Below are 27642 nucleotides of genomic sequence, written 5' to 3'. Positions count from 1 at the left end.
GTGTGATGGCTACCGTGGAGGATAGTAAGTTTATGTCACCCTTAGTGGTTGATCCACATTCTGTGTGCATCTTGTGCTGGAGGAAAGAGTGCAGAAAAGAAGACTGGTGTGATGAGTGCATTGATTGGCAGAAGTTGTAGTAGGCCCTTTATGTGAAGAGGAGATGAAAGAAGATGGCCAGATCTGAGTGAGGCTACCATAAACCCTTCTCAAGTTCCTCCTCCCATTCCAGGTTCCCCTATGCCCCTGCTTCTGCAACTGCTTCTCTGCCTCCCTCATCAGGAAGCAAACAACCCCGTCCAGGAGATATGATTCAATATGTGCTCAACTACTTGGCCGAACCTGCCCCTTCAGAAGGTTCATCCTCCTTGACATCAGCAATGAGAATGTGGCGGTATTCACACCCACAAACAACACAACACGCAACACTCACCCTGATCTTCGGTTGCTGGAGATGGATAAGGTCCACGGTCGCCAATCACAGCACACACCCACGAAACAAAAAAAACTTAAACCGAACCCTCCACCAACAACGAACCAATAAAAAAAGAAGAGACACATGAACCATTAATGTGGTCCCAAAAAAACAGACGAACTCCGTTCACTTTCAAGGTTGGACCTCAACTGCCCAAGACCTCCCAAAAACGAAAAACTCCCCGACAGACCGACAGACAGAGAGACAGCCGTAAAAACCAACTCCAACAACCGAACCACTCACAATGACAATTACACTCTCTCTCTCTCTCTCTCTCTCTCTCTCTCTCTCTCTCTCTCTCTCTCTCTCTCTCACAAAACGTTGGGAAATGCTAAATAAAAACAAATTTCTTCATCCTCTATATTTCTCCCCCTTATAGCATTTCCCAACCAACACCTTTCACCCCTTTCAAATCGCTTTTACGCAACACCCACGGATGCTCACTAGCAGGTCCTCTAGATCGCGTCATGGGCACACAATCATTCTCTCAGAATCATTCTCTCTTCTAGCAACATTCAAACTCACATCTTCTCCCTCCATTCTCTCAGATTCACGCTATCTTCTTCACTATTACCACTCTCAATTTCATCCACAATCTCATCTATACCCCTCTAACTCATTCCCAAATACCTCCCCAATTCTTCAACTAACCCATCCCATTCCTCATTGACCTTTCCAATTCTTGCAACGATTCATTCATGCTTTCAATCACTCGTCTATCACTGCTACGCTCTCTTACTCTTACACTCTCGCTCACCTCCAACCGTTCACCAACCCCTACACGTTCAGTCAACTCGGTTATATCAAACCTGCATATACTATACGTTCTATCCATACCATCCCATTCATCCGTATTACACGCTTTATCACTCATTTTCACTTTGGCACTCACACCCCTATCACACAACTTACGATCATTCCGTTCACTTACGTTCTTCCTTTCTTCTTACGTTTTCTGCCATACTCTATCAAAACAAATTGCTTCATGCACTCGTCAGTCTTTCCAGCAAAGCCCCCCTCATGCAACAACCCCTCACGTACATGCATCACACGCACCGCTTGCATCCTGGAGGATCCACCCATTTGAACCCCCTTCACACTCAGTTTCCCGATTCGCTGTCACAGTCACCCTCTTTCGTCTACATACACTTGATACATGCCCTTCCATTCCACATTCGTCACACAGCTCTCGGTTCTGAACACATTCTCGCATAATGCCCATTCTTACCACAGTTACCACATATTACATTCACTGGGTACCCCTACAACCATTAGCAACATGACCCACCTGTCCGCACGGTAGCATTTAACCCCTATCTTTCATACACTCCCTTACCAAATGTCCCGGTTGCCCACACCAAACACGCTCCTAAAGCCCACCTACACTCATTCTTTGTATGTCCTTCCTTTCCACATCTAAAACACTAGCTCGACTTCCACTCATCGACCTTCCCCTTTGTACACTACTATCCCTAACCCGTCCAACCCGTTGTTCCCTTACAAACCCATCATTCATCCTCACTGGCACCTCTACATTACTTGCTCTTACACTCCTATCTATTACACTATCGGCCATTCTCATTGGGCCCCTCAACACTGCATCCCTAAAGCTTCCCGAACTCTGGTACTCTCTCATCTACCCCAGCCCTTACACTTACACTTCTGCTCTCTTTTATAACCCTGTCAAGCTCATAATCTTCTACAATTTCCAAAATTTCTCCCCAAGTCAACCTTTCATTCGTCCATCTTTTCTTCTCCTTCGCTTCAAGTTCACAAATTCTCTAACTCCATCTGGCACTGTCCCTAACAACTCCCGTACTAACTCCTTACATTCATCTATCCCATCATCCCCAAACTTCTTCCTTGCCAACGTCTCCAGCCGACAAGCATACAGTGACAAGGTTTCCCCAGCTTTCATTCTTGCCTCATCAAATTCATTCTTCCTCTTATACTTAACACTCGCTTTCATACGCCTCGCTTGCTCAACTAATCTAGCTTTCACCTTGTCATACTCAACCTCTCCCACACTCATAATAACCCTATACATGTCAAGTAAAAACCCAGTCAAATACTCTCCTAATTCTCGTGCCCATACTCTCTTACTTTCCCCATACTTATCCTGACAAAACCTTTCATACTCCCTAAAGAAATCATGCACATCCCTACTTCCATACTCATTATACTTTTCACACCGGGTACCTCCCCTCACATACATAGCCTTTCTCACTTCTTTCTCACTTTCACTCTCACTTTCACTACTTTCGCTCTGTCCTTTCATACCCTCTTCCGAATACAAAGAGTCCACTTCTGCACTTACATTCATCTTACTCATTACACTCTTCTTCCCCTCTTTTTATCCACTTTTATCCACTCACCTCCATCCACCTCACTATCACTACTGCCTTCACCCTCTCCCTTCTTTCCTGCCTTTCCCACTTCCTTTCCCTTCTTACCAGTTTCCTTTCCCTTTCCCTTCTTCCCTTTTTCTTCCCCTGACTTATCCTTACTTTCCCTCTGTTCCTTCCCTTGCTTTTCATTCCCCTTTTTCTTACCCTGCCTCTCATTCCCTCGTTTCTTACTTCCTATTCCCATATCACTTTCATCACTCACGCTTCCATTCACTTCTTCCTCCTTTTCTTTCTCTCTTGCCCCTTCACACGTTCCAGAGAACCTGCCTCCAACAGCCCCTTCTCCAAAAACACCCTTGAACATACCTTTCACCATTTCTTCCACACTTCTCATCATTCCTCCAACTTTTATCCATCCTCTCTTCCATTCTCTCTTCCATTCTCTCTTCTGACTCTTTCATCTCCCCTTTCATTTCTTCTTTTGCACTTCTTAGCATTCCTCCCATCTCCTCCAACTGACTCCTCAACTCCTCATTCTCACCCCTCAGCCTCCCATTCTCTCTCTTGCCAGCCGCAACTCCTCTCTCAACCTCACCAGTTCCTCTTCCATTCCCTCCAGTCACACTACTAGCCACTAATCTCAATTGCAGCTGCACAACAGCTGCCCCACGTTGGGCGCCAAATATTATGTGGCGGTATTCACACCATACAAACAACACAACACGCAACACTCACCCTGATCTTCGGTTGCTGGAGATGGATAAGGTCCACGATCGCCAATCACAGCACACACCCACGAAACAAAAAAACTTAAACCGACCCTCCACCAACAACAGAACAAAAAAAAAAGAAGAGACACATGAACCATTAATGTGGTCCCAAAAAAAACAGACGAACTCCCGTTCACTTTCAAGGTTGGACCTCAACTGCCCAAGACCTCCCAAAACCGAAAAAAACTCCCCGACAGACCGACAGACAGAGAGACAGCCGTAAAACCAACTCCAACAACCGAACCACTCACAATGACAATTACACTCTCTCTCTCTCTCTCTCTCTCTCTCTCTCTCTCTCTCTCTCTCTCTCTCTCTCTCTCTCTCTCACAAAACGTTGGGAAATGCTAAATAAAAACAAATTTCTTCATCCCTCTATAAAAGTGCAAAGCAAGAGGACGCAGTAGTGTCAAAGAAGAGTTCTAGCTTTGACTCCATGACGTCCTCCTCTTCCCCCTTGAAGTACCAGCCACTGGAGAGAGGGTGATCTGCAGCAGTGTAGGAGTTGGGACTCGGAGAGAGGTCTCCATCTGTTGCCCCCATTACCTCATCAGTTTTCTCCTTGGTGTCTTGCTAGCAGCTTTGGGACAGATCAGCATCCAGAAGGAGCAGGATGGTGGACTCAGAGTTGATGGAACAAGATTGTGTTGAGGGACAGCACTTACAGCATAAGGAGATTTTGCTCCCCAAGGGGATTGGGACAGGAATGTTGGAGCACCTCTTCAGGTTGTCCCCATAGAGACTGCAGGTGCTGCCACTCCAGGAGAAGGTCCAGCAATGACCTCCTGACCCCAATCGGGTAGGTGGGACGTAGATTCCAGGACTCCATCGAGCAAGTCTTTAACCTGCTCTGCTTAATGCTGTTTTGGGGTGCCGGGACTCCTTGCCAAACAGCAAGAACAGGTTCTCCCCTTCCCCAGTGTTACTGGAGTTCCACCTGCCTATTGGCATAGGGAATGTATGGAGGGCAGGATGGTGAAGGACTTTGTAGAGAGCCTCCTCCTTCAGTAGGAAACATTCTTATTAACCACCCCAGAGGATTTGAGATGTTAGGCAGAGAGGAGCACCATAGACCCTGAAAGGAAGACCTTGCTCACCTAGAGGCCCTTGAGGAAGAGTGGATTTTTGGATTTGGTGGCCTACATTTGCCAACACCTGAAAAAAGGCCTTATCACCCCTTGTCCAAGGTCTGATCGCTAAGTTTGACAATGGGGTGGCAGAGCCGGAGAACTCACTGGTTGTAGCCAGGTTGGGGTAACTACTTCCTCTCCTGATGCCCCATCAGGCCAAGTACTGTGTTCTCGAGAAGCCCACCACCTTTCACAGGAATCTCGACTTAGTGATATGCCGCTTGACTGTTTCAAGCAGCAACCAGTTAAGTTTAGCAGGGCGAATGCCTCCAACACGGAGTTGGTGTTACCAAGAACCATAAGACTCATCCCCTGGTTTAAGAGGTGCCAGGCAGTATCACTTGCAGAGATCAAGATCAAGGATGCTGTGATCCCGGAGAGATGACCCGGCCTTTGGATGTACCTTGGACCATTGGGCAAGGCACTGTTGTATATTGTGCATCAGATAAGCCGTCTCTGGGCAAGCATTATTCTGAGGCAGTGTGAGTCTTCCTCTCAGTAGTCCAGAGGATATTTCTCAGGAGAGCTGGCTGTCGCTGCAGGACAGCCCATTGCTGGACTCTTCAAGCTACTTTCCACCAAAAAGACTGCAGCAGGCCATCGAAATCAGGAGAGAGGAGTCAAGGGTTACCCTGTTCTCACAGACTGTCTCATCCCAAGGTGCCCATCAGCCAAGGAAGAGTGCAAGCAGGACTAGCCCCCTGGGCAGACAGCACAATGCCAGAGGATGACGTTCCTCTCAAAGGCCTAGGTATAGACAGCATTGCTTCAGTGGTGGTCCCAGTATGGGGGAGATGCAGCATCTCAATTCTTTCACTCAGCTCAGCCAGTTCACAGACGAAGAAACCAACCAAGAAAGAGGGGAGGCTCAATGTGAGAAGAAGAGTCTCCCCTTGAGCTGCCATGAGTGTGGGATTGCCTGGACAGCAAATGGACGGTGTGGCAGCAATATGGGGCAGAGGAGTTGACAGTAGTGAACCAGGGGTGCAGTCTGCCCTTTGGCCCCACAAGGACCCCAATCCATCCCATTGCTGTCCTACAAGCCACACTTGCCAATTGTGAAATCCCTGCAGAAGGAGGTTGAGGCAGTGCTACAGAAGGGGACAGTGGAGGTTGTGTTTGACAGTTCCCCAGATTTTACAGTTGTCTCTTCCTGGTGGAGAAAGCTGTTGTTTTGGGTGGGGCCGGGTGGCATCATGCAGACTTCGGTCAGTCCTGGCATCCTTAAAGTTAAGTATATCTTAGTTTAACCAGACCACTAAGCTGATTAACAGCTCTCCTAGGGCATCCTTAAGAGAGGGGGACTTCATGATCTCGGTGGACCTACAAGATGCCTACCTCCACATCATAAGAGCAACTGCATGGGTACATGCTCTTGTAAACCATTTATTGGTAGTAACTACCCTGCATTGAAAATATGAAGACTTATTGTCAAGAAAACACAATAATCCCAGTGAAATAAACTGTTTGTTCATTGTATGGATAGACTAGAATCAAAACCCTAGTCATCATTCAAAGTGTCCTAAAAATCTGGAGCATCAGTTAAAGTTGATTTATTACTGATATTTAAGCATTAAGGATGTGAATTCCAGATACAGGCAGTCCCCCTGGGTTACAGCGGCTCTGACTTACGGCATTCCAAGCTTACGGCACTTTTTCAGATATATTCATCAAAAAATCTGTTCTGGCTTACAGCTGATGTTCCGAAGTTACAACGGCGTAGCTAGTATTACAGTGCCATAAGCACTGTAACTAGGAGTCTGAGCAGCGTAGCTCTTGACATTATAATGAGTTGAGAAAACTGGTTTAGGGAGCTGTAGCCACTGGGAGGGTTCATTAGAAGGAGGGGAGGAAACCTGTTTAATACCAGGGTAAAGCTTAAAAATCTGTTTCCTTCCCCAAGCTTACATAACTCTCTCTCTCTCTCATTTTTATAAATTTTTATTACGAGTTCCGAGTTACGGCATTTTCCGTCTGGCATGCAACTGGAACGGAACCCCCGCCGCAGCCCTGGGACTGCCTGTGCTGTAACTTGATAGTTGAAATGTGATTATGTTAGTCACTAACAATATGTAATATCTGTATTTGTATTGATAATGATTTTCTTTTACAGACCCAACACAGAAAATGCCCAGAGCATTGTCCACTTCTGCCTCACTGTTCCGTTCACTTTTGCGGAAGACTGAACTCATGGGATTGAGTACAGAATCACAGGCGATGCAGTCGGCTGAAGTTGGTGATATAAGAAAGAAGTGGCACATTCCTCCAGCTTTCAAGTAAGTTTCAAATTGATTTGCAGTTTTTGTGTTGTTAGACCCCTTGATCTCATCTAATCTGTGCAACTCTAACATTATCTTGCTCCATTTTTTTATGATGTCATTTTAGTGTAAATCCTTTTGACCAGCCTTAAGAAAATCTAGAAATGTAACTCAGTGGTTTTGCTTAGTTTGCTGTAAAAGTTGACTGCCATGAGAACGCATGATGAATATAGGAATATAATTGGTGTTGATATTTTCATTTAGACTTCATAGTGCCATATAGCATTTTATTTTCTGATGTGATCATTTGGTGGAGATGACAGTACGTCATGGTGTCATAATGGAAGCTGTGGCTTCATCATTACAGGGGTGGGGGGAGAACTTCACCTAGCACAGCATTATAATAGATTAGCTTGAAAAGACACAGTGTCTCAATTGAAAACTAATAAGACCCACCTGATGGATTTGTTCCTAAACAGCAGAAGGTAAAAATTATAGCAGGGTAAAGTTAGAGAAGTGTGCTGTTAGAGTGAAATAGATTCGAGCAAAACAGGTTTTAAAGTACTGTACTGTATAAGGCAAAAAGGGGCTGCTTTGACCTTGCCATACTGTACAGTGTGCCATGAAATGTGAAAATGTACACTATATGAAATTTATTTTATGATACCAAATGGCTGTAGCTATATTAGATAAATAGCATTGAATCTAAAATTTATTTAAATGATTTTTTAGAGTTCACATTTTCACTAGTTGCGAGCTAGTGAAGAAGGCTTTTATTACTACAGTGAAACTTCACTTTAGCGGATTAATGGGGGGAAAGTCGTCTGTTAGAGCCGATTGTCTGTTAAAGTGAAGCATTGTTTTTTTCGTGTCGTATGTGATGTTTATCGGTAGGCTAGCCTCAGCCTAAGTGCGATAGGCTAACCACCAACATACATTAAAAGATTCACATTATGAAATAACTAATAATAAAGGTAATAAAACCCTTTTTACCTTATATATTATTGGCATATCTTCATAATAAATAGCCTACTCAAGGAATAATTCCATATCAGTGAAATCACCTTTTATCTATACGAGGCGAGCTGACAAAATGTAAACATCGAGTCATGGTGGCTCTCGCAGCAAGCTTTATCTTTTGGTAACCTTTCAGAAATTGTAATGGTAGTGTAATTATGGTAGGAATAACATTTAGGATAATGCAATATTCATTTTTAATTAAAATTCATTATCATTGTGGTGGCAAATAACTGTTTAGAACAAGTCAGTCATACGAACAAAAATTATTATGCATTATTGTATTGTTTGTGATTGGCGATGAAACATAAACATTATAAAACCATTTTTACCTTCTATATCATTGGCAGATCTTCATAATAAATAGCCTATTCAAGGAATAATTCCATATCAGTGAAATCAACTTTTATCTATGGGAGACTAACCTTTCAGAAATTTTAATGGCAGTGTAATTACAATAGTGGTAACATTTAGGATAACGTAATATTAATTTTTCATTAAAAATTCATTATCATTTTGGTGGTAAATAACTGTTTAAAACAGTTCTGTCATAAGAACGATAATTATGTACGATAATTATCTTACATTATCATATTGTAAGGGTTTGTGATTGGCGATGAAACATAAACAAAACAATGGTTTACCTTTTAGGCAACATGTGTGAGAAAAACATGTCTATTTTGAATTTCTAGGGATAGAGTAAGGAAAACACATTTGTAATAACATCATCTTTACATGACCAGTATGTCAAAAGATACCTGTTGTTGCAAAAGCTAGCCTATACACTGTAGATGGTTTTGTAATTTAGCAGTCGTCTTATACTGTCGTCGTATGCTACAGCGATGAGATAAATTCATAAAAATTTGCCATAATTTACAACCTCGTCTTATCTAAAGGTTGTCTTATACATGGAAATACATGTTTAGTTCCAATTTTGCAGCAGTGCTGAGGTTAGTGCGCGAATAAATGTAAATAACAATAGACACTACCCTTGGCCAGATTTTGTCCATTAAATCCGATGTCCATTGGTTCCGGGTCCATTAAAGCGAGGTTTTACTGTAGAGTAAAAGTTTCTTTTCTCAATAAGTCCCTTTTTTAAAGTGTTTATGATTCATCTACTTTCTGTAGACAGTAAACTGATATAAAGATTTCATTTATTTACAGCGTGGAATTTATAAGTTATTATCTGGACCGAACAAATCGCTTATCAGAAATGAAGGACCGTCTAGATCAACTTCTAACAGAAAATAGGCAGTTGACCGAAGAAGAAGTGGAACTTAGAGCTAAGTAAGTACTCGATTATTATCATGAAAATACTTAACAAATTCTTATGTTAATGTAAATGTGTGAGGGTAAGGTTTTGTCTTCCTATGTTAAGGTAGTTATTCCCAGTTGTTTAAGATTTACTGATTGTGTTAATTTTTGTTTGCAGATTTAATGTTATGGAAAAAGAATGTGAACATATGAAATCAGAAAATGATATGTTACTCAACAAAGCTTTGGAACTCCATGATCTCTTGAAAGGTTTGGCAGGACGACCGCTTCCTCTTCCTCCAGTTGTAGCAGCTTTACATAACCCTCCAAGTCCACCACTGCCCACAAGACCTCTACCAAAAGGAAGTTTACGAACACCTATCATGACTAAGGCAGCTGCGAAGATGATGATGACTGAACAAGTTCCTCCTGTGGGAGGTTAGTATATTGTTTTGATTGAAATTTTTGTCTGTGTTCCAGCTTTATTTTGCACCTGTTTTAACCCTTAAGGGACGGGCTAATTATATATCGTGCAACCCCCCAGACCGGGACAAACTTTAAGGTTAGCCAGTTTAAGAAAAAACACATCAATGGAAAGCAGAAGATATGCAAATGAGCATGGTGTAAGAAAATTTTTTTTTTTTTTTAATTTTCCCTCTCTTCCACGGGAAATTGAGATTGACTATTTACAACCCTGCATGAGGCCTCTTTCACAAAACACTAAATTTTACCAAATTATACATGTATTTTCTAATAATGTATTTTATTTTGTTTTATAAAATTATAATTACAGCTCCCACAATATCATAACAGATAAGAAATAAAATCAGTAACAAATTCTGAGCATATTTGTTGTAAAATATTTACGTAAATTTACTGAGGTCTGGAAACGTAGTAACTCTTTTTGGATTTTTACATGTTTGTTCTAATATTTCTTTGCAAAATTACAATTATAACCGAGATCATATCGTAAAAGATAAGAACCAAAACCAACAGCAATCCCTGGGTATATTTATGAGCAAATAAATAAAAAGACGTCATGGGTGAGAAAGGAGCAAGACATTCCCCCTTCAAGGCAAGGACAATACTAAATTCCACGAGACACCCATGACTGAGTTGAGCTGAGCTGAATTCTGTAATTGCCACAATTCATTTATGGGCCATTGAAGTATTGGAAAGTTTTTCCCGCTCGATACAGCCAACTCGTGTGGCGCGTAATATTAATACTCCTCAGAGGGGATCTGTCCACCAACCAAAACCTGTTTTAGATCCTCTGTTGAGAAGATCCGTCCATTAAGGGTTAAGAGTAAATTAGAAAAAATGTTATAGCAAAAAGGGACCATCAGTGAACTATATACAGGCAGTCCCCGGTTATCGGCGGGGTTCCGTTTCTGAGGGTGTGATGATAACCGAAAATCGGCAATTTTTGGCGATTTTGGGGGGTTATCAGCGCCGATTTTCGGCGCTAGATAAGCCCCATAAAACCGGATCGCTGTTAACCGAGCCCGCCGTTAACCGGGGACTGCCTGTACATATGAAAAAAGAGGAGATAATTTAGCTAAATACAGGCAGTCCCCCGGTTATCGGTGGGGTTCCGTTTCTGAGGGTGTGATGATAACCGAAAATCGGCAATTTCGGCGATTTTCAGGGGTTATTGGCGCCGAAAAGAGCCGATTTTCGCTTATCGGCGCCAATACCCAATTATCGGTGCCGATAAGCGGAAATCTGCGATTTTCGGTGCCGAAAATTGCCGATTTTCGTCACTAGACAAGCCCCATAAAACCGGATCGCTGTTAACTGAGCCCGCCGTTAACCGGGGACTGCCTGTAGATAAATATGTAATATGTCTGGTACTATAAAATATCGATTACAAAACATATGATAATAAATATATACACCGATCTATACACAGACAGCCAACCCACTATAATCTAGCATCTTGGTAACAGCCTATATCCATCATATGGATATAGTAGAATGCTTGACTGCAAAAACTTTATATCACAAAACTTAAATTTTGTATGTCTGTTCATTGAGACACTATGTGTAACGTATATGGTGAGAAGAAAGTAAGAAGAGTAACAACAGCGGAAAGAGGTTTCTAGACGATTGGTAGATTATCCATAGCAAATAAATCAAAATACATAATTAAATGTAAAAAAAAAAAAAGATGAGAGAAAAGCAATGCAGAATCATACCGACGTGTAAGGACAGAAGGAGAGAAACAAAGAGGGGTACAGATTTCAAGAGATGAATCCATCAGAGCTTTCTACGAATGCATGTTGTCCTGGGCAAGACCATGTTGGGTTTTAAGGCCATTAAGGAGACACTGCCTTCACCACCACACGTGCTACCTACAACTTTAATGTCTTTTTACCTTCAAAAATGATAGTATGTGTAAAGTAAAAGCAAGGATTATGATGGACTACCCATGCTATAAGGCCTCATGGTTGGTGGAAACCACAAAGTTATGGAAAAATTTGCATGGAAGATCCACGAGTCACTTTTTGTGATGGGCCACAAAAATGCGTTGACCCCATCGATTTCCTTGACACAACCAGAATGGCCAGCCACCAGTGGCAGGGAATAGAAGCTTATTGCAGATGAGAGGTTCCTCATGAGACACTTTCATTGGACAGCAAACTCACACATTGTTTTCTTTTAATTAAGAATTTGTAATAGAACTTGTTGACAACTAACTTTGAGTTCCGAGGTTGAAAAAGACCACTTCTGTATATCTAATACAAAGAATACAGTGATGAACATACAAAAGACTAATTGTGGAGCGAATAAACTGGAAGAAACTGTAGCTAGAGGGCAAAAATGGAAAAGGGAAAAAGGTAAAGATCATTATTTAGGACACAGGGTTGTCAGGCTTAGATTTATAAAACAGCTTCACTTTCAAGTGACGCTAATCTTTTGGGATTTGAAGAGTATGTAAAGAATTTAGTTATATCGGAAGCATAATTGTGTACTGTATAAGAAGAATTGCGTGGTTTAGTATCACTATTTTGAGAGAATTTATAATACTGTACTTTTCACGTTAGTGTGCATCTGTTCCACTAATTTGTTGTATTGCATTTTGCAGAATCTGTTCCAACTGGTCTGTCGTTGAATCGATGCCGTGTTTGTCAACAAATGAAAGAACAGCACTTGTTGATAGAGTGTGATACCTGCGGCCATTATTATCATCTTTCCTGCCTTGATCCTCCCCTTACCCGAATGCCAAAGAAGACAAAACAGATGGGATGGTATGGAATGTCATGACTCATTTTGACTTGTATGGAAAGTGTGAACTTTTATAATGTCTTATACTGAGGGTTTAATTTAAAAAATTGTTAATCTGTCATTTATTTATAACTTATGCAAACTATTGTCATACTATAACTCCTGGTATGATGTAAGCTTGATAAGTGCTGTCACTGAGTTAACAGAAATTGAGATTTTCATTTAAGCAACTTACCCATTAATGCATAGCTAACGTTTCTAACTCGCGCAAGGACGATTCTAAAATTCGCTCCAGCGCTTCTGTTTTGTGTAGGTGGCAGGCCGTCCCCACTATCGGGGAACACAGGAAACAACCTGGAAGGTAAGCCACTTTGTTTCTACCAGCTCTGGTCTACACATCGGCGCCATTTGCAGCAGCTTTTTGATGGTTTTTCATTTGTCTTTACGAATTTTGGTGAAGTACAATTACTTTGTTTTGGTAGCCAGCGGGCTTTTGATAGGTTATCATCATTTTCCAGTGTAGTTCCCAAGTTTTTTTTGCTGAATTATGTCCGATTCTAGCAGTTTGAGTATTTGCTGTTGCAGTGAAGGCTGTAAAACTAGGCTTACAAAAGGTGGTTATGATCCTCATTTGATCTGTAGTAGATGTAGGGGCCAAGAGTGTAGCATGTAGAAAACTTGTAATGAGTGTTCCTCATGGGATATTGTTATGAACCAAAACTCGGTTCATCAGGTTCTGTCATCAATTACAGAGAGAAGGACTGGAAAGACTGGCAGAAACCGAGACAACGACGGGGAAAGGGGAACAACAAAACCAGCAAAATAACCTTAAAACTAGTTTATTAACATTAAGTAATATACATACTTACAATTGAGTCAAGTCTGGCGTAAATCAATAAATAAATATACATCAGACAACCAAAGAGTCAGTCAAATAACAAAGATGTAGCAGAATTAGTTACTTTAAAATGAAACATTACCACATAAGCAAAAAGTAATAAACACCATATAAAGGAGAACAACATTTCAGCTACATCAAACAATAAACAATACAGACAGCATAAAGTGACATCAGTTAACATGAATGGTATAACCAAAAAATACCCAAATATCTAAAGAATCATTAGAGCAGCACAAATAAAAATAACCCAAATTATCATAAATACCAATTACACTCATAATACATAAATATCTGTAATGATGATTCACAGTCCTCCTACAGTACAAAACTAAACATCTACCCAGAGATGTCAAGACCACTAACAAGGGTCACAGAGGATGACCATCATAGGTCATCGAGGATGACCATCAAACTACTGCCGTGAAGTCGTCAAAACCGCCCCATGACGGCAAACAGGAACATCTCCACGAAACAGATGTTCACAGCAGAGTCGATGCGACAGCCAAATTGCTGTCCCAGAGGAATGCCTCCTCTCCACAGATGACTAGGGTTAGCTGTCCACAGATGACTAGGGTTAGCTATCAACTCATCCTCGAACTCGAACAAAGTTCTCATCCTCAAATACTGTAGGGGCCAACAGGTAACTACTACCTGCTGTTAAACACTTCCATGCTGCCAAGCTGTCTGGACTCTGACTTGATGATTACCCAAACTTGACTGTCGCTACCAAAGCGAAGACAACAGACGTAAATTCTGTATACAAAAAAATAATCACCACCGGGAAAAGGAGTGCACCCACAACAAGGAAACAATTGTTCCATAAACAAAACAAGGACTAAGCAGTACAGATATTAAACAGTGGAAGATTTTGAAGTCTCCCACTTGGATAAATTAGAGAGAGATAGGAAGAGGAAAGCGGTTTCTAGGGCCAAGAGGTGTTCCTTTAGTGTAGAAGCTACACCTAAACCTAGTTCACAGGTTAGTCATATTGCTCTCCCTACTACTCCTATTCCGACTATTTCCCCTGTTCCTTGCCCTCCTACCATTCAGCCTCCTACTCCTGTGCCTGGCTCCCTTGCTTCCAACCCTGATGTCATCGCCAATCTCGAATCCAGGTTTGGTAAGAAAATTAACCTGGTAGTAAGTACAGTGGCAGAGTTAGGAGAGTCACTTAAAGTTATAAAGGATAAAGTGTTTGCGGAGAAAGTGATGAGTGAGAGTGCAGTGCAGTTGGAGGAGGTGGCTATCCATCCCGATGGTTCCCCTGAACCTGGGAGAAGACATACCGGAAGTCCAAGGGAGGCTGTTGGGGTTTGCCACGGGTAGTTGCCCCCTCAGCTGCTCGTGTTGCACAATCCCAGGTGTTGGCAGACAGCCATTGGAAAGCCGTGTCTTTGGAGGTGCGTCAATTATCTTCAAGCTCTTCCGACGACTATGGCATGGACAAGAGGTGCCACAAATGGTACCTAGACTCTTCCCGACCACTCAACTGCCCTTCTGAGGATGTTGGTCGTCATCCAGATCCACTTCCTATTAAGCAGTATAAGAAGTCTAGTCCCAGTCCCCAGCCTTCTTGTAGTTACGTTGTGGACCCTTCTGTCCCTGCCACTGCCCATCAACATCCACTTTTGTCTACATGGGACAGTCTGGAGGCCGTCTCATCTGAGCGCCCAACAGCTGAGTGCCGTCACCTGGCTCCCAGGTGCCCAGTGATAACTCACAAGCGCCCGGCATCTGTTGCCAAATGTCTGGCGCCGTTCCTGAGCACCCAGCACCAGCTCCTGAGATCCCAGCGCCTACTTCTGAGCTCCAAGCGCCTGCTCCCAGGCACTCTTCACCTCTTCAGTCTGCTCAGAGACTGCGGAATCCTTTGTCTTCGCCTTTGGATCATGATGAGCCGAATCTGGCTCCAATTAAGCGGCAGTTAGCCCAAATCATGGACTTGTTAAAGAAAGCTCCCTCCGCTCCCAAGGCCTCTCTAGATGCTATCCTGTCCCTGGTCTCACCTGCTTTGACCTTTTTAATGAGAAACCAACCTGACGAAAGGACAAGACTCCCCAAGATGGTACTTTCTTCATCCTCTAGGAAGTCCTTCAAGGAGATGGGAGACTGGCTTTCTGCCAAAAGGGAGTACAGTAAACCCCCTGTATTTGCGGGGGATGCATACCGCACCCCCCCCCCTCGCAAATAGCTAAAATCAGCGAATACTTGAAACCCCTCTAAAAACACTTAGAACTTCCTATTTTGATAGTTTAAACACAAGAAAAACCCTCTAAAAATGCTTACCAGAGTATTTTAACAGTTTTATCACAAAAAGTGCATTTAGTCATGAAAGTGATATGAAAGTACAGTAATTAGTGAATATTTCTCAGTGAAAAATACTGCGAATGGGCAAATTTTCCGCGAATATTGGGTGGATACGTTCCACAGAGAAATCCGCTAATGGGTGAGTCCGCAAATCGTGAGAACGCGAGTACGGGGGGTTTACTAGGTAAAGTGTCTTTAGCTTTTCCTCCCTCTCGCTTGATACGCAGGAGGTACTTACCTTTCATGACTGGCGAAGCTCCCCCTTTGGGAGTCGCTGCCTCCTCCCAAGGGGACTTCTCTGGTCTCATTGACTCTTCTCGCCATTCTTTGTTCTCGTCGGCAAAGGTAATGTTTTCTTTTGCACAACTAGACCATTTAATTAAATACATTTTCAAGGTTTTTGAAGTCCTTTGCTTTCTGGGCTGGACGGTGGGTGTCCTGGTTAAGAAAATAGAGGACTATGAGGATCTGGCTGGAGATATCACATCGGACTGGCTTGGCGTTTTGTCCTGTGCCAACAAAACCATTAGAGATGCCTCTCTAGAGCTCTTCGCTCTATGTACATTTGGTGTTCTAAAGAAAAGAGAGTTCTGGTGCTCCTTTACTTCTAAGGGAGTCACCCAGACTCAGAAGTCGGCCCTGTTGTTCTTGCCTTTGGACCAGCAGCACCTCTTCTCAGAACGCAGTGAAGGAAATTGCGTTAGATCTTCAGAAAAAATCTACACAAGATTTGTTGGCCCAGTCGTCTAAGCGTCCCAAGGAATCATCTGCCTTGCAAGCCAGGACTTCCTCACCCTTCCAGCAGCATCCCTTTCGTGGAGGTATCCCTAGACCAGAGTTCAGGATCCGTACAAGTGTCCGATTCATAACCAAGTCCCTTAAGAAGAGCTCTGCCAAGACAGTGCCTAAAAATTGAGAATGAAGTCCTTCATTCACCCATAGGAGCCAGACTTTTGGAGCTTTGGGAAAAATGGCTAATACGAGGAGTAGAGCCTTGGATTGTCAAAGTTTTGAAGGAGGGCTACGTCATTCCATTCCCGTAGAGCCCCCCATTAGTCACTTCTCCCATCACATTGACAGCATACCCGAAATGCTCAGAGAAACATTCGGCCCTTCTGGAGGAAGTTTCCTTGCTCATCCAGAAGAGGGCCACAGAGGAAGTCAAGAACACCAGCATGGAGTTTTTACAACTGACTCTTTGTGGTACCAAAAGCATTGGGGGCTGGAAACCAGTCCTCGATGTGAGTGCCCTCAATCATTTTGTCCTGAAGACAAAATTCAAAATGGAAACAAGCCATTCAGCCCTTGCATCCATTCACCAGGGTGACTGGATGATAACCCTAGATATGCAGGACATATACTTCCACATTCTGATTCATCCTGCCTCCAGGAAATATCTAAGGTTCATCTTCCAGGACAAATTATATCAGTTTTGGGCCCTTTGCTTCAGCCTTTCTATGGCCCCGCAAGTATTTACTCAAGTCCTCGCTCCTCTCTTGAAATGGCTCCACTTGATGGGGAACAATGTCAGCTTTTATCGAGATGACTGGCTACTTAGATCCCCGTCAAAGGAAAAGTGCATGAAGTACTTACACAAGATACACAAGATTCTTCTTCTTACCCAGGAACTGGGCATTCTTATCAATCTCCAAAAGTCCCAGTTGAACCCATAGCAAGAGATCCTCTATTTGGAGATGACTGTGAACTCTCAGGATTTTTGGGCTTTTCTGTCTCGAGAATTTCCAGCTGCCTCCAAATGGTCCAGAGTTTTCTAGCCCATTCGTCTTGCTTGGCTGAACAGTGGGTGAGCCTACTGGGAACTCTGGCATCCACAGAGATGTTTGTCAGATTAGGCAAACTTCATATGAGAGTTCTCCAGTTTTTTGTGAAGGCTAGCTGGGACAGGAAAGCAGCTAGATCCACTCGTGCTTCCAATCACCTCCAAGATCAAATCGGACCTGCAGTGGTGACTGTCAAAAGAAAGACTGTCAGAAGGGTAGTCCCTTCAGCCTCTGAGCCCTGACCTAGACTTTTATTCAGACGCCTCGGTCATAAGCTGGGGAGCCCTACTGGGGAATCGGAAAGTATCCGGTACGTGAACCCAGGATCAGCAAAGCCCACACATACATGTGAGAGAACTGAAAGCAGTTCAGCAAGGCCTTCAGAGTTTTTGGACCATAGTCCACAACAAAATAATAGTAGACAATACCACAGCCATAGCATATATTCGAAAATCGAAAACGAGGCAGCACTCATTCCTTTTCTCTCTGCCAGGCAGCAGGAGATCTACTCCTTTGGGTGGAACAAAACCAATTGACTCTGGTCACCCGATTTACCGAGGGGGAGTTGAATGTTATGGCCAGCGTGCTAAGCTGTCGGAACCAGGTCCTTCCCACCAAGTGGACCCTGGATCCCCTGGTTTGTCTGGATCTTTGGAAACTGTGGGGCAGGCCAATGATAGACCTGTTTGCCACCTCCAAGAACCATCACCTTCCTCTATTCTGCTCTCTAGCCCCTTCAGCATGGTCAGGGAGGTGTTAAACAAGTTTCGGTCACATCACAATAGCTGAGACACTCATAGGCCCGTTTTGGCCCCTGAGGGAGTGGCTCCCAGACCTTCTTCGGCTATTGTTTGATTATCCAAGACTGCTTTCCCTAAAAACCATCTCTACTCAGCCAACCCCACTTCAGAAGACACCACCAAGGGTTGTCCGCTCTTGCCCTGACAGGCTTCAGACTGTACGCAAGCTTGTCAGAGCAAAGGGTTTTTCAAGGGGAGCTGCAGAGGCTATTGCATGATGCCAGCAAAAATCTTCTAGCCTTGACCACTAGGCCAAGTGGGCAGTTTTCTGTCGGTGGTGCTACAACCACAATGTCTCTTCTTCTGAGACCTCTGTAACACAGATTGCTGATTTCCTCCTTTTATCTGAGGAACTCTAGGAATTTGTCTTCCTCTGCCATTAAAGGGTATCGAGCTATGCTTAGCTCAGTGTTTAAACATAGGGGCAAGATCTTTTGTTGAATTCAGATATTAACAACCTTTGATACGATGAAACAGAGAAAGGTCAATTTGGTCTCCTGGAATCTGGATGTGGTCCTGAAATGGCTGACCAGTCCAGCTTTTGAACCCCTTCATTCTGCTTCCCTTAGGAATCTCACTCGCAAGACACTCTTCCTCTTTGCGTTAGCCACGGCTAAACATATTGTGAAATTCAAGTCATTGATAAAAGGGTAGGTTATTCCCAAGGAGATGCAGTTTGCTCCTTCACCCTAGGCTTTTTGGCCAAGAACGAGGACCCTTTCGTTTACCATTAAGAATTTGATGGATGTTCTTGGCCATGAAGAAAAAGAGAGAACACTGTCTAGTCAGAGCTCTTAGTTACTATCTGAATAGGACAGAAAAGATCAGGAGTCCATCCATTAACCTTTGGTAAGTAATTCAATACCATAAATATTGGTTCGGCAATGAATGCAATGTTTACATTTATTACATAACCAGTAACGGTGGTAGTGCGGTAAACTATGCTACTGGAGTTAAATCATTTGATTGCAAAAATGCTACAGTAGCAAAATATGATAAACTTGAATCAGATCTTAATAACAAAACAATAAAATACTGATTCTGAAAGCTGTAGGCTTGAGGGCTACCCGAAATCAGTGATAATACTTCACCGAAACCCGGTTTCCAACCTGCAGATTTAAGAACAAAGCTGCCATCGACACTCAGTGTTTACTGGAGCGCAGCAGAAAACAGAATGAGATTGTCTTCTAAGTTGTTCCTGGTATTCCTGTTAGTGGACAGGACCAGTCGTCTGCACTGAACTTTGAAGCGTTACCTGCAAATTTTTTAATTTAGGCTGCAGTGCAAGAGGAAACTTTAGCTATGTAATTACATGGTAAGTTACTTTTATAAAAATGAAGTTTCATACAGTATATGCTGTACTTGTCAAGTAATTACAGAGTCAGAGCCCGCCCTCCTCCCCTCTCATGGACAGAAGGGCACAAGCGAAGATGATGATGTATAGGATAATGAGAATTTATTGATATCAGATGTTAATTTTCTATACACGGTCATCAAAATGCAAAAAGTTCAAAACATCAGCTGACACTTATTTTGAATGTAAGCCATGCCAGACAGTTCTTCAGCTGTAGACAGTTCTCTCGACCATGGTATTAAACTGGGTTGATATTTGTAAAGCCTAACATCTCAGCAACATAAATAAACTGAAAATAAGACAATCACATAAAATCTATCCATCATCAAATGCCAGAATAACAATAACTGTGTAATACCTATATTCATGGTAGTATAATATATTGGTTATACAAATTTTTGAGTCTTGCATTCATGCTCCTATAGCTTACAGTGTTAACAGAGGAGCTGTCAAATAGGATTGATTTCCAAGAAACTTTGAAAAAAGTAAACCATTGGTTTCTCTCAAGCTGAAGGTGGGAATTAATTATGAAGCCGGTGTAAACCACCCACCTATTTCCCCTAACAGAAAACCTTGACAGCATATATATGATCAAAACATTTACAAAGGGTTTGTTTTGTTAGTATTTTTTTTCCTTCTCATACGTATAATAGGTTAGCCTAGCAGTGAAACCCCTCAGGTCTTCAGTGGTAAACAGTTGAACTCCCACTTGATGTCCTTACTTCATATATGTAATGTTTTAAAACCTGTGTTTATTTGTGCAATTCACTGTGACTTTAATTTTTCTTCCTGAAGAAAATGTTCAAAATACTGTATAATAGTTAGGCTATGGATAGTGTAACAAAATGCTTCAAACTTTTTGTCAGTATACTGTTAGAAGTTTTGTATCAAATTTTCACCCTGAAGAACAGAATATCAAATGTATATTAGGCTAGCCTAGACTTCCTAAAGCTTATTTCAGTTCCCTCCTTAGATTATAAAAGTTTCTTGGTTAAACATGTGTTTTGTAAACTATTTGGCAATTCCTGTGATAAGCTATTTATGAAATTCCATAGCTGTCTGAGCACCACCTGTGTCTCATGACATTCAGATACAGGCAGTCCCCAGTTGACAGCGGGTGTTCAACTCCCGGCTGAGCGCAGATAACTGAAAATCACCAATAATTATGGTAATTAATGGTGTTTACAACATTGTAAGCATCAATAAACCACTTATCGGTGCCGTTAACCACTTTTTGGCATCACTAAACTGCTTGCCAACACTGATAAACAACTTACTGACTTCAAAAATTGCTTGCCAACACCAATAAACTGCTTGTCAACGCCAGAAGTTGCTTGCTGATGCTGATAAACCGCTTGCCGATGCTGAAAATCACTTGCTGACACTGATAAACGTCTTGCTGATGCTAATAAACTGCTTGCCAATGCTGATAAACTGCTTGCTGATGCCGAGAAACTGCTTGCCAACGCTGATAAACCTCTTAACAACGCTGAAAATCACTTACCATCGCCAAAAATCTGGTTAATGGCAACGTTAGCCAAGCATTGTAATTAGCGTTTTGATTAGCAAAAACAATAGTAGTGAGGTGCAGTTATACAAGTGAGTTGAAAATCTGTTTGAGACTGGAATGTGCCGCTTCTTGCAGTAATACAGGGTTATGGCAGTTCTCTTTCTCTTTTATTAATAGGAACCGAGTTGTCTGGGACATATTCTGTACAGGAACGGGCTAATTATAAGTGATGGGTTTGCAATGAAAGAAATTTTTGGTTACCTTCTTGTTGCCAGCTTTGTGAAACTGCTTTTTGAAACAAATTTTATTTTCCAGGCAATGCTCAGATTGTTGTAAATCTGATTCAGATAAAGCATCAGAAGTGGATACTGCCGCACCTAGAAGGTTGCGTAGGAACATTAAAGAACCTGCAAAATTCTCCCCTTCAGTTGGTTATGAATCCAAAGTAAGTTGTGTGTTATTTGGCACTGGGTAATTGCTGAGTGTGTAAATGAGTTATGTCACATCCCCCTATAGTATTGTTTAATTCTAGAAATAAGGTTAAATAAGATTTGGTGAAAATTTGTTGTTTCTTGATTGTCAAATAAAATTATTGGTGTCACCATAGTCAGTTATTCCTGTCACTAGTATGCTCAGAATTTATAAATCATAGAAATCAATGCTACCTAGTTTTGATGAAAAGGATTTAGGATGAACTTTGTTGACTTAAGACATGATTGAAAGGGGTCTGCTGACAATGTGGAAAATGTTGCTGTGTATAAATTGTTCCAAATGAATTAAGAGTATACATTTCTTTACAGAATGACCTAGAAAAGAGCCATCATTTGAATCATGCTGGTGCTGGTACAGCTAATGAACATTCAAATGATGAAGGTGGCCCCGTGCACTTGTATCATCCTGGTGTAGCTTCTCTTACCAATGATCCGGTAGTCACAAATTCAGGTCCTGCAGGGACAAAGAGAAAATTGAGCACCGACAACAAGAAAGGTGGCATGAAGAAGAGAAGGAAATCACAGGGAGAGTTTGAAACTTATGGGGATGAAATGGATGTGGGAGATAAACCTATGGATGTCAGTACACCTCAGAACAAAGAATCTTCAACTAATGCCCTGGTTTCTCCTTTGAATAGTGTTTCTCAGGAAAAAGAAAAGTCAGGCCTGATGACGTCAGCTCAGCCACCAACACCTGTATCATTATCCCCTGCTCAACCTGGTAGCTGCTCTGCCTTGTCAATGTCAACAATAACTGTAACTGCAGAGGTAAATTCATCTTCACAAGCTCAGATAGAGGGATCTACAACTGTGGATGGGAACTCTACCTCTTCACCCTCAAGATCAAGAAGACAACCTTGTGATACTACAGTTGCTCCTTCACCGATTAAGCTTTCATCTCCTACTCGTGGTCGAAGAAGTCAGATAGATTCTGGTGCTGACTTGAATGCTCATGAAGTTCACTCACAAGTACCTGTATCCACCAATGGTGAAGTAGTAGCACCAGCGGTAACAGCAGTTACAACAGCATCAGTCAACTTGCCAACATCTACTTCAGTCAGCTTGCCAACATCTACTTCAGTTAATCTACCAACTTCCACTTCAGTTAATGTACCAACTTCCACTTCAGTTAATATACCAGCATCCATAACTGAGACCACAGATTCTTACCCTCGGCGACGTGGCGTTCCTAACATTCACCTGGAAACCAATGCTGAAGCACTACCATCAGCATCACTGAATTCTCCTACTTCAGAATCTTTTCATAGTGCAGAGGATGATCCAAATTCTCCTCGTAAGGAAAAGAGACACAGAGATGGAAGTAAAAAGAAAAAGAAGGATAAAGATAAAGACAAAGAACAGAAAAAGAAGAAGCATCACCATCGCGATAAACATGGATTGGGAGAGATGGCTTCTGAAATGGTCACTCCTGTTAGAATTAAGGTTTGTTTTGGATCTTTTAATCAGACAGTGGTTCCTGAACTTGTTATTACGTTCATGTATTTTAAAGATTTAAGAGATCCAGCTTGTTTACTTAGCTTTCTTAATATTTGTAAAGTTGGTGTTGATAGAAGAAATTCATGTGAATAAAATTTATTTGAACACTAATATATTAAAATGTATTGTGCCTTTCACCTTTTTTTCAAGTGTAATGAATATTCTCCCTCGTACATTTCAGATAAAGCCACTTCCTCCTCGACCTCTTGATGATGCACCTGTGTCATTACCTTTATCTAGCCCTCTTAATTCAAACAACACCACCACTATTGGTTCTCACACTCCTACAGTGAATTCTACAACAGCAGTAACATCTGCTGTTACAAGTGCTCCTACAACTATTCATTCAGGTTACCAGACTGTCACTCCCCCAGCTGGATATCCGCCTCTCCCACCTGGCTATACATTAACTCAGCCCATGGCACCACCACCAACAACAACAGTTCCCACTTCCATTGCAAGCCACACAGCTCATCTTCAGAGTTCTGTTTCTCAGCCAACAACAGTCAGTATGGTAAGATGTTTGTTCAGGCCTCAAGTTTCTTGTGTTGTCATTTTTGTTTTCGATATTTCATTCCTTATTAATGTAATATGTTGTATCAAGATATGCTTTTATAAAAGTAGTAGTAGCTTCTTGGCAATTTAGTACTATTCAGATTTGTTTTTTGTTGGTAATGTTATTTATGAGATTAGATCTTAATATATATTTATTTTTTGGACAATTTTCAGAGTCACACAAATACAACCCCTACTGTTAATTCTCAGCGTTCTCCAAGCACTAATACTCAGCGCTCTCCTAGCACTGGTAATAGAAGGAAGTCTGATCCTAGTGACCCGCAGCAGTTCAGCAAATGTGATGTTTGTGGTGAAACGGGAGGAGTAACAAATACAGTTTCGTAAGTGAAGTGCCATTTAATTGTATGAATGATATGCTGTTGATTTATTGGGAGTAATTAATAAGACAGTAGTCCTTGAACGTCTTAGGCATCAATTTATCAGATTTCAAAATAGTATAACATAACAGTTACATTAGTGTTTTTGATTTTGCTTGACTATTTTTTAACCGAGGAATTTTACAGGTAAATCTTTAAAATCATGGGGAATTATGGTTAGTTTAGAATGTCTTGAATGCTCCAGGGTCCTTGTTAATTAAAAAAGATTTTGTCAGTTATAATAAGGCAAGACAACCAAAGCATCTGATAAGTCAAGGGGCTACTGCTGTACGTGTTTCTGCATTTCTTTCTCCCAGATAACATTTTTTTTTTTATCTTCCAACAGCATTAGTTTTATAGTTTTCCTGGTGTTTTAAAGAATTTTTTTCATGAAAGATGGTTTTTAATTGAGAAAGAATTTTGGGTTTGAAAGAGAATTTGTATATCCAGTATGAATAGCATATTTTATGAATTTGTATTGTCTTCAGTATACTTTTTTATGATCTCATTCAGCGCTCTGACTTCTTTTAATTGTATGTTACTATGTTGGTAATTCCATTTTTAGTTGTGCATTATAAAATCTTCCAATAAAGGATGCTTCATCACCAGATATTTCAGATATAGGACAGTGTCTGCTGTCAGATTTGGACAAGATAGCCATGAGTTAGATACTATTTAACTTTACATTCTTGAGGCAGTTAGCAAGTATGAGTGCTGTGTTTCTTTCACGCTTTTTATCTCAAACATGCTTTGTGATTGCTATTTATCTCTTTCATTCATTTTGATTATGATGTGCCAGCCAGTTTTCATATGTGCAGTCGTTACGGTACAAAAGTTGTCTAGATTGTTCCTTGTGATAAGTTTCAACACTTGGAAGAATTTTTTTGCAATCGGCTTAGCCTCCTTGTGATTATTTTTACATAGTTAAAAGTATAATAAGGCATGATTTGTATTTTTTTATAGATATACAGAATAGTATTTGCCATTTCTTCAGTCAGCTGTGTTTTTAGTGCTTTAAAATAGTTTATTATTGGATTTTTATGCCATTAAAAGCTTACCTTTTGGTAGGGCTCCCAGATCTGTAAAAACAGATTTTATAACTACCCCAAACTCACAATGAGTTCATCGTTGAGAGAATCCAAAGTACATTGTACAATATTTTAACCACCTTACCCACCATAATTATTATTTTGTTTGCACAATGAGTTCATCGTTGAGAGAATCTGAAGTACATTGTACAGTATTTTAACCACCTTACCCACCATACTTATTATTTTGTTTGCAGATGTGATGAGTGTAATAAGGCCTATCACTTCAATTGTTTAGAGCCACCTCTAAAAAAGTCACCCAAGCGACGTGGGTACTCTTGGTTCTGTGAAGATTGTGACAATGCGGTAAGCACTATTAATTTGGCTCACATACAGTGGAGCATATAATTAACCATTTATTTGTATGCTGAATGCTAATAAAGTTTGATTTTAAAGTTTATGTTTCAGTTGCATACTTTTGAGTTACATGGCTTTTTTAATTTTACTTTTATCTTTAATTGGTTGTAATGCTTTGGTTTTATGACAGTTCAGTATTTAGTTTTAGGTGCACTCTTTTTTTTTTTTTTTTTTTTTTTTTGAAAGATTTGCTAAAATAAGCAACATATATTACTCAAAATCCTAATTTGAGAGGATGCTATCTGACATTTTGAACTAACCATTAATAATTGGAAGGTTGAATGACATCTGTTAAGATAAATTTTACTCAGCACTGCATTTATTTTTGTTCTGTTAACAGTGTGTATCCCCCACTTGAATATTAAGAACCACCACGTACAGGCTGAAGAATATGAAATTTAACTTGAAAGGTAGAAGGGAACTTACAAGTATAGGATGTTTCTCATTGGGTTAATAAAAGAAAAGGGGCTGGGATTTTTTTGTGACCTGGTTTTAGGAGGAAGTATTATTGTTTAGAAAGATGCATGGAAGATATGAGTTTTCCACATCATTATTTAAATGTGAAACAAGTGTTTAAAAATAGTTTAAAAGTGGTGTCTAGGAGCTTTTTTTTTTTTTTTTTTTTTTTTTTTTTTTTTTTTTTTTTATGTATGTATGATCAAAGGACATACTCCACAGATGACATAGTGAACTACAACATTACGTTCTGGGCAAGATTTCGGTAAGGTCAGGGGCATTGGTCTCCCCCCAGCATTCAAGAAGAACCTGTCGGACAGGTACTAAGAACGGGAATGAGGTCACAACAGACCACATTCGCCTCATGTTTACCTTCGGGATGTTGCCCATAGATCCTTGGACTCTTTTTCCTTGAGTTCTGTGGTGGCTGCTCAACAGTTATGCAGATCACCCAGCTCTTGAGGACAGGTAGCATCTCGCCTAAGGTGTACAGCTGCAAAAGAGGGGCTGTGTGTGTATGTGAGATTGGCCTCTACATTCTCTTTTATATCCTTCTAAGGGACGGGTAGCAAACTGTCACGTGCTGGATGGGCGTACATGCAGGTGTTTTAGATGTCTGAGTATCCTGTCTATAATCTAGCTCCTTTTATATTAATAGATACTACTCCTACCCTCTCTCTAGCAAGGGGAGAGAGGGACTGACAATGAACAGACCCGTTGGTTATCTTCAGCTTTATTGTCCTCAACAAAATGGCTTCATCCAAGCCTGTCTTCAAATCAGTAACATTACCATTCCATTTATTTGAAGGCCCTGAAGTCTGGCAGTTGAACATCACACATGTTCAACAGATCAGAGGCATGGGTTTCCTTCCTTTGATCTTACATGACCAGGAAAGAGGCCCCAGGTGAGGCAAACTACCAGTCACTTCAGAGATTTGCTCAGAATCCTCCCACCAAAGAGTAAGTCTCCCCTATGTAAAGACTGAGGGTTTGTTTTACATGTAGAAAGAAATGACAGATTTTTCAAGTAATTTGTATTTTTCTTTGCATACATACCTGAGGTCTTTACATAAATGGCCCACCTCTAGCCACCCCTCATTTTGCTTTCTGGGCCAAAAGATAAAGTGAATGCGTACCAACTGGATGGAGGGGATTCGTCCCCTTCTGTCGATAGCCAGCTACCAATTTCTACATTGTTTTAAGTTAAACGGCCAGCTCCAGCTTGCCCCTATGTAAAGGAAAAATACAAATTACTTTAAAAATTTGTCATGTCTCACTTACAACATCAAGTTGAACATACAGCATTCTGCTAGTGGTGAAATAACTGACTGGGGAAGTTTTGGCATAGGATGCGGCATCTTTGTCACATTGCACGTAAAAATATCACTTCAAAAGAAAGCTTTCTAATGAGTCTGCTTAGCCCCTAATTATAATTTACACTTATATAACTTTCGGCAATACTTCTCTTGCTGATATGTTAGATCATCAATGTCTTCATCATTATCACCCAGCAACTAATTCAGTGAAATCCAGAATCACTGGGAGATACTGTATATGGGGGTGGGGAGATACTGGAATAGTAGCATCATCATCATGAGATTTTAAAGACAACTAATGTTCCGAACACTCGCTCAGAGAGCTAAGACCTGATAAAAGTTGCCAATTAGTATCATCATCATCTTTATCCA

The 27642-nt window shown here is 41.2% G+C and overlaps 1 protein-coding gene across 5 annotated transcripts in view; it reads left to right on the top strand.

The window, feature by feature from the left end:
- The window catches only part of LOC136829447 (uncharacterized), a 65061-nt gene that overhangs the window by 22392 nt on the left and 15027 nt on the right, over positions 1-27642 (top strand). For 3 of the 5 annotated variants that reach the window (XM_067088129.1, XM_067088119.1, XM_067088111.1), the window contains exons 8-16: positions 6837-6999; positions 9163-9285; positions 9431-9690; positions 12341-12503; positions 21449-21578; positions 21934-23067; positions 23303-23635; positions 23851-24017; positions 25339-25447. In XM_067088129.1, the coding sequence (XP_066944230.1) occupies positions 6837-6999; positions 9163-9285; positions 9431-9690; positions 12341-12503; positions 21449-21578; positions 21934-23067; positions 23303-23635; positions 23851-24017; positions 25339-25447 (2582 nt within the window). Of the gene's footprint in view, positions 1-6836; positions 7000-9162; positions 9286-9430; positions 9691-12340; positions 12504-21448; positions 21579-21933; positions 23068-23302; positions 23636-23850; positions 24018-25338; positions 25537-27642 lie in introns of those variants that run through there. The other 2 variants (XM_067088101.1, XM_067088091.1) reach the window with 1 other exon arrangement.

This window comes from Macrobrachium rosenbergii, chromosome 4 (assembly GCF_040412425.1).
Source record: "Macrobrachium rosenbergii isolate ZJJX-2024 chromosome 4, ASM4041242v1, whole genome shotgun sequence".
Classification (NCBI taxonomy): domain Eukaryota; kingdom Metazoa; phylum Arthropoda; class Malacostraca; order Decapoda; family Palaemonidae; genus Macrobrachium; species Macrobrachium rosenbergii.
The sequence above is the reverse complement of the archived record's forward strand: the minus strand, read 5'-3'. Positions and strand labels throughout refer to the sequence as shown.